Raw genomic sequence first — 15565 nt, forward strand, 5'->3', positions numbered from 1 at the left:
AGGTTCAACGGGAAACACAGCAGCCGCAACGATCGCTCAGCTAGATCGGCGAACTGGCCGCTCGACACGCGATGGCGACACGCGACGACACCCCCTGTCGTTTGTGTCCTTCTTCAGGCCTGGTCTTTTGCGCTCTGCCTTTACTCATTCAAGCATGAACCAACTAGCCCAAGCAATAGTTTTACTTGAGTATATGCGATGGATACGATAGTTTCCAGTGCCATTATTCTTCCTTACACTTAGCACGCTAATCGTTTGGCCAACCTTGTCTAGACTTTCCTTGGAAAAGCATAGTTTCGCGATGTTTTTCTGGCTAAAAGATCAGCCTACGTGACGCCGCCCTATGAAGACCAAAGCCAAGTTTAGACGCGAACTGTCATCAACGTTATCGCAATAGTAAACGAAAAAGATAAACACAGCAGCACAACTATTTTATCTCGCGTGCTGCCTGCTACTTCTGACAAAGTGATGATCGCGGCATTTGGGTTACCATGTAAGCTAACATCTAGTATAACTATGATAGGTGCTGGCCAATGTTTGGGAATACTGACGTCAGAGTGAAATCAATGGTAAGCCACGAGCCGTAATCTTCACGTCAAAATAAGGAAGGTGGTTCGGCTTGCGTGGTGCTGACCGAAAGTAATCATAATACGTCAATTCACGTTTCGTGTAGACGTTGTTTTCCTGCGCTTCTTAAGCGATGAATTCGTCTTTCAGCAACGAAGTGATAAACCTTATCGTGCCGTAGGGGCTAGCAGTAGTAGTTTTGGTGCGATTTCAAAATTGATATCTGATCACCCCATCAGCAACTACAAACTGTTGTCAATTGCCACGTAAGTGCGCCAAATAAACATATTATCGATTTTCACTAACTGGCGACAAAATAAGACATAACATGTTTCCCGACGTTACATGCTCCATTTTCAGGATTTTCTGGCTGTGTGCACAAAAAACACCTTGTATAATAACTGGTAGAGAAAGCAGAACAGCAGACGGTTATTTTTTATTGTTTCGTGTTTTTGTGAAAATTGTCATTTCCCGGAATGGTCCACTTCAGCCCATGACCAACACGCTCGTCCTCGCATCTGAAATGAAATACCGGATGTTGAGCGCCGAACAGACAAAACCTAGGTAATAAATCAAGGGAACATTGCAAAAGTGCACTAACGTTTCTCCCACTCACTGGTGGAGGCTTTGTACCATGTGAAGATCATTTCAGCGCTTCATTTTTTTGCCTCTGCTAACCTCGTTCCATATAGACCCTAACCAAGTCTAGAGGCTAAATAACTGTTATCATCATTATAACTAAATATAACTAAATTATCTCTACAGTTAACACCAATCCTCGACCGCACCTGCCATGTTTAGTTTCGCGCACAGCATTAGGTAGTCAAGTCAGAATTAGAATTTTACAAGTTTTCTTATAAGGTAATGCAACGTAAAAATAAATGAGTTCTTAGCAAATTTCATCTTCGCTCCTTTTTTCTGCACCTTGTCACAGCTTACGGTACATCTTCCCGGTCACCAATGGCACCTCACATACATTTCAGTTCCGAACATCACCTGTCCATCCAGCTAAACCGCCGCACTGTAGAATTTCTAGAACTGCGTCATCTGTTAAGCACTGCATCATTTTCCTGCTTGTTTGGCACAGCTTCTACCTCAACCAGAGATACAATATTCTCTATATGCGCCAATTATGTGCCGCGAAAGTTTATCGTTTCCGCATTAAAGGATCTACAGCTACCTTAACTGTTCAAAAGTAACGCACGCAAATACTGGTGCACAATGTCACCAGACAAAGAGATGCAATCTACCGGTGTTGTTTGCTGAAGGCCTGGAAGTGACATATAGAATCTTATGCTGAGAACGTTTAAAGCCTGCCTTTGATGACTGTGACGGCCCTCTTCATCAACACTGGACATGACTTACAACAAATTGTTGAGAAAGTAAAAGGACGGAGTCCAAGGGCAGACTTGAAATTGAATATGCAATAAGCTTATGTAGACCACCCTGACAAAAATACTAGACTATGAGAAAAGAAGCCAGCAAGAGAGGTTAGTTCTAGCACTGACTGTGCTAGCTCCGCCTAAAGTTATGTACCAATTTGTCAAGCACGGCACTCTTCAGAAAAGAACTTTTCATGATGTGTAGCTGATGTATCGCTAGTGTGCGTTTCGAGTAACAATCGACCTAAATCACCGGAGTGAAATTTCTAGAATTACAAAAAGCTGGAGGGCATAGCTGCAGACACTCCCAAAGTGGTGATCGACAGCTTGTCGATATCCTCTAAAGTATGAAATCGGTGAGCAGTCCCAATAATAAGTTACGACGCTTAAGCTTCGAATATATACTGGAAGCTCGCGAACGCGGCAAAGACCACGCAACGAGCGATCGAAAACCAAATAGTAGGCATAACATTAGGAGCCCTGACCGTGGCAGTATGGAAAAGATAGCAAAAAGCTGTAACATATTCTAGTTCAGACTCAGGGCAGAAGTCGACTTTGGTAGGTCATGTGGTGCATAGAACGGCTAACAGGTGGTCTAGTACAAAACAGAACGCCGTGCCAAGATAACAGAAATCTAAGCGAGGGTGGCAAAGGATAAAATGATGTCAAGATAGACATTATGAAAAGTTTTTTTTTTACTGTTTAATGAATCTCAATGTCATCCGGAAATACGAAGTGCAAGTCTCAGACCAGCCAATTAATTGAGGTATAGAAACAGAAACGTCTGTTTCGCTCAGAGTATATACCAAGGCACAGCAAATCGGTGACACCTGCTTAGTATAACACATCAATGAAAAAAGCTGCGTAAAAGGAAAAACCCGTGAACTCATACTGACGCCATCACTACTGACCGATGCACACATTTCCGAGCGCCCCGTTCAGCGCATTTCATGGCTAGCGCCAGACATTGAAGTGCTCGTCTCAAGAAAGTTGTAGTTAGACAAAAGAAATGTGACCTTAATAATAATTATTTGGAATTGTTACATTCCAATCTGTGGCACAAACTTGGTGCGTGCTTTGGAAGTCGGAGCGCACCAGCACTGCTAAAGCGCGCCAACGTGTGAAGACTAGAGCTGCTGAGGGCAATGGAAGTGGCATCTTTGTTTCGCAACTACTACCATTTGTAAGAGCTGGTGTCGGGCATGTCAAAAGGGGTAGCTGGTCCATGTCGTCATCCGATTCATCCACGCTAAGGATGTTGAAGGGAGCAACATGTTCTCATCGAGAACGAGGAGTGCTGGTTTTATTTACATTACCCACATGAGTAGTGGAGAACGTTACGTCTCAACAGTCTAGCATGATTGAATTGAAGCACACTAAGGAGCTGAAAAAGTTCGCTTAAATCCCCTTTATCTGTAACAAGCTTGTGACGCCCGCCAGGCTCGGTGGCTTGCCAGGCTCGGTGGGCAACATTGGTCACCGCACCAAATAAACCCTGACGAGCACAGCTGCTCGGCAGTCAGTCATCGTTCATCACCACAACGCTGCGGGGCATCTAACGGAGGGTGCCTAGAGCCCTCCCTCCTTGACATCATCATCATCATCATCATCAGCCTGGTTACGTCCACTGCAGGGCAAAGGCCTCTCCCATACTTCTCCAACAACCCCGGTCATGTACTAATTGTGGCCATGTCGTCCCTGCAAACTTAATCTCATCCGCCCACCTAACTTTCTGCCGCCCCCTGCTTCGCTTCCCTTCCCTTGGAATCCAGTCCGTAACCCTTAATGACCATCGGTTATCTTCCCTCCTCATCACATGTCCTGCCCATGCTCCCCCCCTACCATTTCTTTTTCTTGATTTCAACTAAGATGTCATTAACTCGCGTTTGTTCCCTCACCCAATCTGCTCTTTTCTTATCCGTTAACGTTACAACCATCAATCTTCTTTCCATAGCTCGTTGCGTCATCCTCAATTTAAGTAGAACCCTTTTCGTAAGCCTCCAGGTTTCTGCCCCGTAGGTGAGTACTGCTAAGACACAGCTATTATACAGTTTTCTCTTGAGGGATAATGGCAACCTGCTGTTCATGATCTGAGAATGCCTGCCAAACGCACCCCAGCCCATTCTTATTCTTCTGGTTATTTCCGTCTCATGATCCGGATCCCCCGTCACTACCTGCCCTAAGTAGATGTATTCCCTTACCACTTCCAGTGCCTCGCTACCTATTGTAAATTGCTATTCTCTTCCGAGTCTGTTAAACATTAGTTTTCTGCAGATTAATTTTCAGACCCACCCTTCTGCCTTGCCTGTCCAGGTCAGTGCGCATGCATTGCAATTGGTCCCCTGAGTTATAAGCAAGGCAATATCATCAGCGAATCGCAAGTTACTAAGGTATTCTCCATTGACTTTTAACCCCAATTCTTCCCAATCCAGGTCTCTGAATACCTCCTGTAAACACGCTGTGAATAGCATTGGGGAGATCGTATCTCCCTGCCTGGCGCCTTTCTTTATTGGGATTTTGTTGCTTTCTTTATGGAGGACTATGGTTGCTGTGGAGCCGCTATAGATATATTTCAGTATTTTTACATATGGCTCGTCTACACCCTAATTCCGTAATGCCTCCATGAGTGCTGAGGTTTCGACAGAATCAAACGCTTTCTCGTAATCAATGAAAGCTATATATAAAGGTTAGTTATATTCTGCACATTTCTCTATCACCTGACTGATAGTGTGAATATGGTCTATTGTTGAGTAGCATTTACGGAATCCTGCCTGGTTCTTTGGTTGATAGAAGTCTAAAGGGGTTCCTTATTCTATGTGCGATTACCTTAGTTAATACTTTGTAGGCAACGGACAGTAAGCTGATGGGTCTATAATTTTTCAAGTCTTTGGCGTCCCCTTTATATGGATTAGGATTATGTTAGCCTTTTTGACAAACCCGGGCGAATCGTGACACTGGCCACGAGTACCCACGGATCGTACCACGCCGCCGCGAGCGGCAAACACCGCTCCACGTTGCTGCCGCCATGCCGCTGTACGGAAGGTTCGAGCGGTTCGAGGGAGATGGGTGCGCCTGGTCAGTTTACGATGAGGAAGTCCGCGTGTTCTTTCGAGGAAATAAACACCCGAGGCCAAAGTGCGGGACATTTTCCTGGCCAGCAGCGGGACCTGCATCTTCAGTGTCCTGCTCGACCTTCTCAAGCCAGCCACGCCGCATGTTAAGACCCTAGATGAGCTGCTCACCATACTGCGCTCGAATTTAAACCCAGCACCGTCCACACTAAGGGAGAGTTTCCGCTTCAACAACCGCAGCCGCAGGGAAGGAGAGACTTGGGCAGTTCGTCGCTGCTCTACGAGGGTTAGAGAGTGCCTGCACCTTCGGGAACCAGCTGGACTCGCTGTTCCGGGACCATTTGTTCTGCGGCATTACCACCCCCCCTGGAGCTTCCTGAGCCTCGCTGGACAACGCCGTGAAGGCAGCGCTGGCTATGGAACCTGCCGCCAAGGATGCCGGCGAGATTACCTGTGCAATTGGCTCACCGGCGGTGGTAGCGGCGGTCAATAAGTTGGCGACAAATGGCAGTACCTGCGGTCGCTGTGGTGGTGCCCACTCTCCCTCACAGTGCTAGGTCTCTCAAGCGCAATGCTTCACGTACGGGAAAGCTTGGAGTCTGGCACGGGTATGCCGAAGGGGGAGGTCGAACAGCGGACAGCAGCAGCCTGGTGCAAGCCCAGGTTCCACACAAGCCTGCGGCCAAGTTAGCCGTCTCCTGGGTACGCGGCGGGGGCGTGCGGCAGCAGACTCGAGTTATTCCGCGGCCAGGCTCCACGTCGTGGCCGAGGACCCCCCGATTTTCGACATATGGCACACAGGCCTTGTACGGTCATCGGTGCTTCCGTACATGCTGACCGTCGAAGTCTGCGGGCACCCCACACAGGGGCCAGTGTGTCAGTCATGGCCGGGAAACTCTTTAAGCGTACCTTCCACGGCGTGTCTGTCGAGGCTTCGGGCGTGATGCTGCGCAGCCACTCCGGGCAGCTCTTCCAGGTCCAGGATCAGGCCCAGGTCAGCGTTCGCTTTGGCGACAGGGAGGTAACCCTTCCTCTTTACTTAACCAAGGGGTCATCGTCGATGCTGCTAGGCCGAAATTGGATTCATGTACTGGGCGTTCAAGTGCCAGAGTACCAGGAAGCCAGCCTCCATGTGGTGAGAGGCGTCCCCAGCCTCTTAACCGAGTTCGAGTCCCTGTACCAGCCAGGGGTGGGCACATTCGCCGGCGCGAGGTCTGGCATCTATGTACTTGAGCGAGCCCAGCCTCGTTTTTTCAAGCCTCTCCCACTGCCGTTCGCCATGAAAGACGGGGTCACCCAGGAGCTGCAATGGTTACAGTGAGAGGGCATCCTGGTGTCCGTCAAGACGTGTGAATAAGTCACTCCAATCCTACCAGTCTTCAAGCGAGACGGCAGGGTCAGGATCTGCGGGGATTTCAAGGTTGCCATCAACCCCGTCTCTACCGTAGAGAAATGCCCGTTGCCCCGGATTGAATATCTCTGGTCAGCGTTGTCCAGTGGACAGAAGTTCACCAAGCTAGATCTCAGGGATTCTTACCAGCAGCTGGTGCTCTAGGATGCCTCCCGGAAGCATGTAACAATATCGACAACTTTGGGGCTCTTCCAGTGTACGCGCTTATCGTTTTGCGTGGCCTAGTCCTCAGCCATATTTCAGAGGGTGATGGACGACCTCTTCAGGGGTATGAGGCGCGTGGCGGTGTACTGGGACGACATCCTGGTTGCTGTCAGCGGCGACGGGGACCAGTTGCAGAACCTGCAGACCAGCTAGAACCTGCAGGACGCCGGTCTCAAGCTCAAGCTGGAAAAGTGCATTTTCCTGGCCCCCAGTGTTGAGCACCTGGGAGATGTCATTTCCCAGGCTGGCCTAGCCCCGGCTCCTCGCAATGTTGAGGCTGTGCTCAAGGCGTCTAAGCCCCAGAACAAGAATGAGCTTCAGAGCTACGTCGGCCTCATCAACTTCTACAGGAGTTTCCTGCCGAATCTGTCGGAGCATCTACAGCCGCTCCATCATCTGCTTCGAGATGGTCAACAATGGGCCTGGAAGAAGGAGCAGGACCGGGCCTTCCAGCACAGCAAGGAGCTAATCACCAAGACTTCATTGCTGGTACACTTCGATCCTGCGAAGCCTGTCGTCCTGACCATAAATGCATCGCCGTACAGTGTGGGAGCCGTCGTGGCGCACCGGGACAGGGATGTCCAGGAAGGCCCTGTGTCGTTTGCTTCTCGTCGGCTTCATGCTGCAGAGCAACGCTACAGCCAGCTGGACAAGGAAGGCTTGGCCCTCATGTTCGGTGTCGAACGCTTCCACCAGTATCTGTGGGACCGGAAGTTCCAGGCGGTCTAGGACCACAAGCCGCTGTTGAGGTTACTGGGGCCTGACAAGGCAGTTCCCGTGCAGGCATCACTTTGAGTGGTACTCTGGGCCTTGAGGCTGGCAGCTTACACTTACCAGCTGGTTCATCGTCCGGCAAAAGACCTGGAACCTGCTGATGTCCTGAGCCGCCTGCCCTTGCCGGAGGTGCCTGATGCTGTTCCAGAACCTGCAAGTGTTCATGCTAGAGCATGCATACCCGCAGGTACTCTCCAGATCTGCGGTATCACAGGCGACCAGCCGGGACGCAGACCTGCCTCAGGTGGTCAAGGCGGTGGCCCCTGAGGAGCAATTGGTTCAGCAGGCCTACAGCCACAAGGACGCTGACCTGAGCTTGCAGCAAGGCTGCCTACTGTGGGGTTCCAGGGTGGTGGCCCCACAAAGTCTCGGTCCAGGATCCTACAGTTGCTGCACGCGGGTCATCCTGGCGTGGAAAAGACCAGGATGGTGGTCCGGTCCCACGTTCGGGTGCCTGACCTGGACCAAGACATTGTTTACATGGTGCGGAGCTGCCAAGTCTGCCAGGAGTATCAGTGGGCCTCAGGTCATCTGGAAATCACCCCCTGGCCGTTCCCACAGAGACCCTGGTCCAGCCTGCATGTGGAGTTTGGGGGTCTTCTCAAGAACCATTACTTCCTCGTGGTGGTGGGCACCCTTTAAAATTAGGTGGAGGTTCTAACTGTCACCACTCTATCAGCAGGCGCGACCATTGCGGCGCTGCGACAGGTTTTCGCTGCCCAGGGGTTGCCAGACGTCATCCTGTCCGACAATGGTCCTGCTTTCGCCATCACAGAGTACCTGGCCTGGCTGACGAAGAAAGGAATCCGCCGGATGATGGTTCGGCCGTACCACCCTGCTTCATAGGGTGCAGCCGAGTGGTTGGTGCAAACCATCGAGCACAAGCTCAAGAAGAGCCAGTCTGTGGGATTTCCGGACGCAGGTTGCCCGGGCACTCTTTCAGTACCGGACCACGCCCCACGATGTCACTGGCCGTGCCAATGTGAGCTTTTGCTGGTTCAGATGGCCAAGACACCCTTGGACGTCTTACATCCGGACCTCCGATCCACAGCGCTCCTGAAGCAGCTAAAGCAAAGCTGGCTGCTGATCGAGGTTGCCATCCCGGGCTTTTGCCGGAGTCAGGTGCTCCAGTCTTCGCCAGGAACTTCCGTCCTGGCCCACCATGGTCCGCCGGAAAGGTGGTGTCTCCTGCCAGCACCTCATCGCTGCTCGTCCGCATGCCAAACGGGGCCACATGGCACCGGCACGCCAACTATGTTGGAACTCGCCTCGGAACCTGGCTTGCACCCTCGACTGCCACTTCAGGAGTCCAGCCCGCAGGAGGACTAGCGGCAAGACCAGTTGCTTCCAGCAGAGCACCGCCCACCTCGGAGGCGGCAAGCGTTGAGAGTGGTGCGGCGCCCATTGGGCCGGTGTCAAGCCCGGCACCACTCACAAGGCCGATCACTGCGGACCCTCCGTACTGAGCGAGGGTGGCTCAGGTAGCACCCGGCGTTGCCACACCCGGATCGTCAACAACGGTAGAGTACTCGACCACGAAGGCCGCCGGACCGTTACTCGCCTGGATAGCAGGCACCGCCGACTTGGCTGGGACGGCGGCAGAGCCTTAAGCTCAGAACTTGGGCGTTTGTTTTTGTAGTTAATAAACAAATTGGAGGTAAGGGGCTGAACAAGCATGTGACGCCCGCCTGGTTCGGTGGGCAACATTGGTCAACGCACCAAGTAAACACCGACGAGCACAGCTGCTCGGCGGCCAGTCATCGTTAATCACCACCACGCTGCGGGAGTGTAACGGAGGGTGCCTCGAGCCCTGCCTCCTTCACGAATTCGGGCCGATCGTGACACTGTCCTCCCTAGATCCATAGGCCAGGGAAATCTGCCGTCCCACCTTCATCCAATCGGAGCGTCCAAAGTCGCCCAAGGATCCGCGTTGATGGCGAGGGTTCACACAATCACTCCCGCACCTTTTTTCACTGAACACACAGAAAGGAGGGGAGCTTCGCAGACAAGTATTGCCATGCTTGACTGAAACTGGCCTGTCTTATTAACTGGGATGACCCAGCAATTAGCTGGAGCATCTGTCAAACAACCGTGGCGGTTACCGCAGTCCGTGAGGAAATGCCGTAGAACGCCCTTTTCCAGAAATTTCGTGCTCCCATCGTCTGTGACGGCGACAGTGAACCAACAATCAACACTCGATCCGCCAAACGTGTAAACAGAACCTGGCAACGTTTAACACCCGAACTCTTTCGAGTGAAGCTAGCTTAGCAGCACTCTTTGAGGAACTATCAGGCAGTGTGTGGGATATAATTGGCCTTAGTGAGGTTAGAACTGGTGAGGCTTATACAATGCTGACCAGCCACGTCCACCGCTGTAGTGGACTCCCAGATAAGAAGCAATACGGAGTAGGATTCCTAATCCATATGGCAGAGCGGGCAACATTGAAGAATTCTGCAGCATTAATGAGAGGGTAGTAGTAGGCATATTAACGCTAAATAGGAGGTATAGAATAAAGGCAGTACAAGCCTACGCTCCAATCTCTAATCACAATGATGAAGATATAGAACAGTTTTATGAAGATGTTGCATTAGCGATGAGAAAAGTGCAAACTCAGTATACTATTGTCATGGGCGACTTCAATCCAAAAGTAGGGAAAAAGCAGGCTGGTGAAGAAGCAATTGGCAAATACAGTATCAATTTTACGAACACTAGAGGAGAGATGTTTGTAGCATTCGCGAAAAGGAATAAGCTCCGAATACTGAATACCTTCTTCAGGAAGCGTAGCAACAGAAAATGAACCTGGAAAAGCCCTAATGGTGAAACAAGAAATGATACTGATTTCACGCTTTCTGCCGATCCCTGCATAGTGCACGATGTAGAAGTGCTAGGTAGGGTAAGGTGCAGTTATTATAGGTTAGTGAGGGCTAGGATTCATCTCAATTTGAAGAGACAAAGACCAAAATTGATCAAGAAGAAACAGGCCAACCCAGACGCAGTCAAATTGTCAAAAAGCAGACAAATTCAGGCTGGTAATTGCAAAGAAATATGCAGTATAATACAGAGAGATGAAGGTGACATAGACGTGATGAACGAAATCATAAATAAGCTAGCTCCAGAAGCACCAATTGAAGTGGGAGGTAAGGCACCAAGGCAAACAGTAGGTAAGCTCTCCCAAGTAACAAAGGAGCTGATAAAGAAATGACAAAGAATGAAAGTGTCAAACTCAAGAGATAAGATAGAATTCGCGGAACTGTCAAAACTTATCAACGAGGAGAAAATAAGGGATATCCGAAATTATAACGTAAGAAAGACTAGCAGTAAAAAATGGACACAGCGTGAAATCATTGAGAAGAAAAATTGGCCTAGGACAAGCGAAGATATATGTACTGAAAATAGGCAGGGTATTATCATCAGCATTTACGAAGATATAGAAAAAGCAGCAGAAGAATTCAATACTGACTTCTACAGTACCCAGAGCAGCCACGATCCCTCCATTCAAAGTAGTAATGAACAGGTTACAGAGGCTCCTTCTATAACTAGCGATGAAGTTAGAAGGGCCTTGCCAGAAATGACATGGGGAAAAGCAACAGGAGAAGATGGAATCGTAGTTGATTTACTCAAAGATGAAGCAGACATAATGCATAAAAAGCTGGCGGCCCTCTATACGAACTGGCTCATAACTTCAAGGTTCTGAGAGAACTGGAAGAATGCCAACATTATACTAATCAACAAAAACGGAGACGTTAAAGAATTGAACAATTATAGGCCCATTGGCTTACTTCCAGTATTGTAAAAATATTCAGCAAGTTAACTTCCAATAGAATAAGCGCAACCCTGGAATTCAGTCTATCATGAGAACAGGCTGGCTTCAGGAAGGGATACTCTACAATGGATCACACATCCATGTCATCAATCAGGTCACCGAGAAATTCGCAGAGTACAATCAGCCTCTCTATATAGCTTTCATAGATTAAGAAAATGCATTTGATTCAGTAAAGATACGAGCAGTGATAGAGGCAATACGTAATCAAGGAATACAGGAGGCTTACGTAAACATCTTGGAAAATATTTACGGAGATTCCACAGCTACCCTAATTATCCACAAATATAAAGATACCTATAAAAAAGTAGTCAGGCAAGGAGACACAATCTCTCCAATGCTATTCACTGCATGCTTGGAAGTATTCAAGCTATTAAACTGGGAAGGCTTAGGAGAGAGGATCAACAGCGAATATCTCGGCAGCCTTCGGTTTGCAGACGACATTGTCCTGTTCAGCAGCACTGCGGAGGAATTGCAGCAAATGATTGAGGTCCTTAACTGAGAAATTGTAAGAGCGGTGCTGAAGATTAATATACAGAAAACAAAAAATGATCAATAGCCTGGCAAGGGAACAAGAGTTCAGGATCGCCAGTCAGCCATTAGAGTCTGTGAAGGAGTACGTTTACCTAGGTGAATTCATCACAGGGAACCCTGATCATGAGAAGGAAATCCGCAGAAGAATAAAGATTGGTTGGAGCGCCTACGGCAGACATTGCCAGATCCTGACTGGAAGCTTGCCATTGTAATTGAAAAGAAATGTGTACAATCAATGCATTCTAATGGTGCTAACATATGAGGCAGAAGCTTGTAGACTGACAAAGAAGCTCGAGAACAAGTTAAGGACCGCGCAAGGAGCGATGGAACGAAGAATGTTAGGTGTAACGTTAAGATACAGGAAGACAACGGTGTGAATCAGAGAGCAAACGGGGATAGCCGATACAGAAATTAACATTAGGAGAAAAAATGGAGCTGGGCAGGTCATGTAACGCGTAGGTTAGATGGTGACCGGTGCACTATTATAGTTATAGAATGGTTGCCAAGAGAAGGGAAGAGCAGTAGAGGACGGCAGAAGGTTAGGAGGGGTGATGAAATTAGAAAATTCGCAGGAGCTAGTTGGAATCGATTGGCGGCAGGACAGGGGTAGTTGGAATTCGCAGGGAGAGGTCTTCGCCCTCCAGTGGAAAATAAGATAAGCTGATGATGGTGATGATGGCTAGTGTCGCAGTCCGGTTGCGAAACTACCACTGGTTGTCTCCACAAGATAGCGCATTGTGAGAAGAGCGCCCAGCTTCATCCTTGGGGCGCACATTCAATAGCGAGTCATTTTATAGGAACGTGCTGACATGCGGCTCAAACATACTTCCTAAGACACCGCCTCTGCCCTACAGACAAAGACGATACAAAAGACTGTGCTACAATTACAACATGGTCGACAGACGTTAACAAAATTTTGGCACTCGCGGGAGGTAGCACATTAAGAATAGCTCTTACACGCAAATGCTATGAGCTGGCCGATTAAGTATTTCGACAAGTAAATCCGTTCTGCGGACATACCAAAGCAGGAAAAAGATCTATGAAAGGGAAAAATATGACACCTCAGAGCGACACGAAGCTAGAAAGGGAACTCGTACGATGAATTTGCTTTGCATCTTTCTGCGCCATTATGATGGCAATTTGCGTGCTATTATTGTGGAAACTTGTCACTTACGGACGTATTCAGTATAACCATTATACAAGCCTGAATATAGGGGAGGCTATCTGCAGGAAAGTGAAAAAGAAATTCCAACAAAAATACGAATTTCTGTTTATCTTTAGAAAAAGCTTACCAATGTTCCTTTTAGACGATGTCACATCGTCAATGTGCCTTGAAAGTTCCACACTTCATTGAAGAGGTTGCTGTGTCCCGAAGGCAACTTGAGAAACAGGTCATCGGTAACGAGCCTCCATACAACATTGGGCTGAGAACAGAAATAGAAAGGCTTTAAATAATAGCACTTTATCAGTAAAGCCAAAACTCTTATATCAGCATGCTGTTGCGCAGTTGTATATTCTTTTTACTACTACGGTTCTGATGTAGGATGGTAAAACAGAAACGGCAGTCCTTCTGCTAGAGGTTCTCACCCACTGTACATCATGTAATGGGGAAACACTAATCCTTTACAAATGCAACCCAGTAAAGCACAAAATAGGTTAGCATAGAGGAAGCGACTACTACTAATTCGCATCGAAATGCCGTCACCCTTAAAGAAATGGCACATGCTTGCTATCAAATAATCCAATATGAACATCTAGAGATCCATCATAACAACCCTAATGTTCCCATATATTGTATGGGGCACGTTCTGTACAATCCCCTTATTCTGTCTATGAGCATTGAGATGATTCCATATAGAAACACACGCGTTCCCATGATTTATATGCGACATGTCAAATATGCTTATTATGCCATTACGAAACACATGAGTTTTATATTAAACCATAATATCTTCTTATGGCATTATTCGACATGGAGCATATAGGTCTCTACGATAGGGACATGGACTCTCTCTATCCGCATTAGCTCCAGTTTCCCGTCCCACACTGCTCGCTTGGCTGGTGAGGGCTGTGTATTTGTGAATGTTATTATGGCACTGTCCTGGGCGACTGCAACACTTCATCATTTTATGTATTTATTAATTTATACATACTGGGGGGTCAATCCCTGATTTGATTAAGACAAGAAGGCCAAGTACAATGGTACGAGCTGCGAACACAGCAAATTTACATGCACTCTATAATTACAAGAGTGTCAAGTCAAACTATCTTTGCTTGCTAAAACGACATAATTAAATACAGCATAACAGTTTCAAGATATGGCGACAATATAGCAAGTTAGAACCTGATGTTCAAAAATAGAGCAAACGAATCCAAGAAAGACGTGGCAAAACATACGTGATAAACAACATACGTGTTTAACGTGATAAACAGTATGCACATGTGCAGGGGTTGCAAAACTTTGGTGTCGGTAAAGAAGTCGCAGCTTCACACGAAAGACGAAGCACTGATTGCGGTAGGAAAAAAATTACACAGGTATACCACGTAAAGCTTTCCGAGCTGCATAACCTGCTGTAAGCTTCTGCTTAATAAACAAATTAATAAGCACGTTGTCACGCTAACACTGACAAATACCAACACATTTTACTCGATGACCGAGGATACTCGCTATCAGAAGTGTGGCGGCAGCGGTGAGTGAATTTTCCTTCGTGCTGTCTATCGTTTTCAACGCGTGCTAGGCTCGCGAGAACACTCCGCACGCGAAGCCATAACCTATCTCTGGCCGCTTATCTTTCAAACCTACCGCAGATTGCCTCCAAGATCTCCGGCCTGCATGCTGCCGCGCTCAGCCGCCGCAGCCGGAATAGCAGGAATAGGCGGAATAGCCCTCCTAGGACTCGCACATCTCCCCGCTCCCCCCTTTGCGCGCTTTTGAAGACGGCGCGAACCCTCCCCGCCGTCCTCCCTTGCGCGCGTGAGAATACGCCGCCGTATCAGGCCACCATCCATCTCGGCGCACTCTCGGAAGCTATTCGTCCCACCTACAGCATACGGCTCGCGGTCGCGATCTTATCGCACTTGGACTTTGTACGGAACATCAAGACGGCGACGGCGGAAGTTCGCCTGGAGTGTCCATATAATTGCTTTCAATTGCTTTCGCAATAAGAAAGCATATACAGAGCGAATGGGTGTACTTTTTGAATACTAGAACATCGATGGGGGGGGGGGGGCACAAGCAAGATTAGGTAGCTAATTAATTATGCTATAGGGGGTATATAAAAGGAGGCTGTTTACAGGGAGTGTTAATAATAGTGTTGAATACGCAGATAGCTAGTTAAGGAAAAAGTGCCGGCACATAGACATCGCAGAGCAGAGCGAGGAAATCAAAGCTTTAAGGTGAGTAGATTTTTTCCAAGAGCTAGCAAATATATGCAATGAGCTAGATAATAATAAAGCACTCGCTTAGCTTATTTCACTTTCTGATCGCTAATGGGAAGAATAACTTGTTAAATCGATCGGTGGAAAAGGGATAGACATTGAGTGTTTGTGTGTGTTTATGTGCGTGTTGGCCGCGTTTCAGTTTGGCTATTACATTCCATTCAATTCCCTTTATTTCATGAAAAAGTGATAAAAAAGATTTCTGGGAGGTTTAGCCGGCTGTATTAGCAGGTACCAATGCCAATGTTGTTGTGTAGGAGCTGGTGTAGGAGCTGTAGGAGCTGGTTGGTAGGAGCTTAGCCTGGGCTAGTCTAGCTCTGTTTTGTAGTGTTAGGATCCCGGCCTTCTTAAGTAGTTCGGCGGG

The 15565-nt window shown here is 48.1% G+C and overlaps 1 protein-coding gene across 1 annotated transcript in view; it reads right to left on the bottom strand.

Moving 5' to 3' along the window:
- Window positions 1-981: 981 nt before the first annotated feature.
- The window catches only part of LOC142587523 (transient receptor potential cation channel subfamily M member-like 2), a 147628-nt gene continuing 133044 nt past the window's right edge, over window positions 982-15565 (bottom strand). The window contains exons 31-32 of the mRNA XM_075698598.1: window positions 13056-13187; window positions 982-1085 (exon numbers count right to left, since the gene is read on the bottom strand). Coding sequence (XP_075554713.1) covers window positions 13077-13187 — 111 coding nt within the window. The 3' untranslated portion in view covers window positions 982-1085; window positions 13056-13076. The remainder of the gene's footprint in view (window positions 1086-13055; window positions 13188-15565) is intronic.

Source organism: Dermacentor variabilis, chromosome 7 (assembly GCF_050947875.1).
Source record: "Dermacentor variabilis isolate Ectoservices chromosome 7, ASM5094787v1, whole genome shotgun sequence".
In the NCBI taxonomy this organism is placed as follows: domain Eukaryota; kingdom Metazoa; phylum Arthropoda; class Arachnida; order Ixodida; family Ixodidae; genus Dermacentor; species Dermacentor variabilis.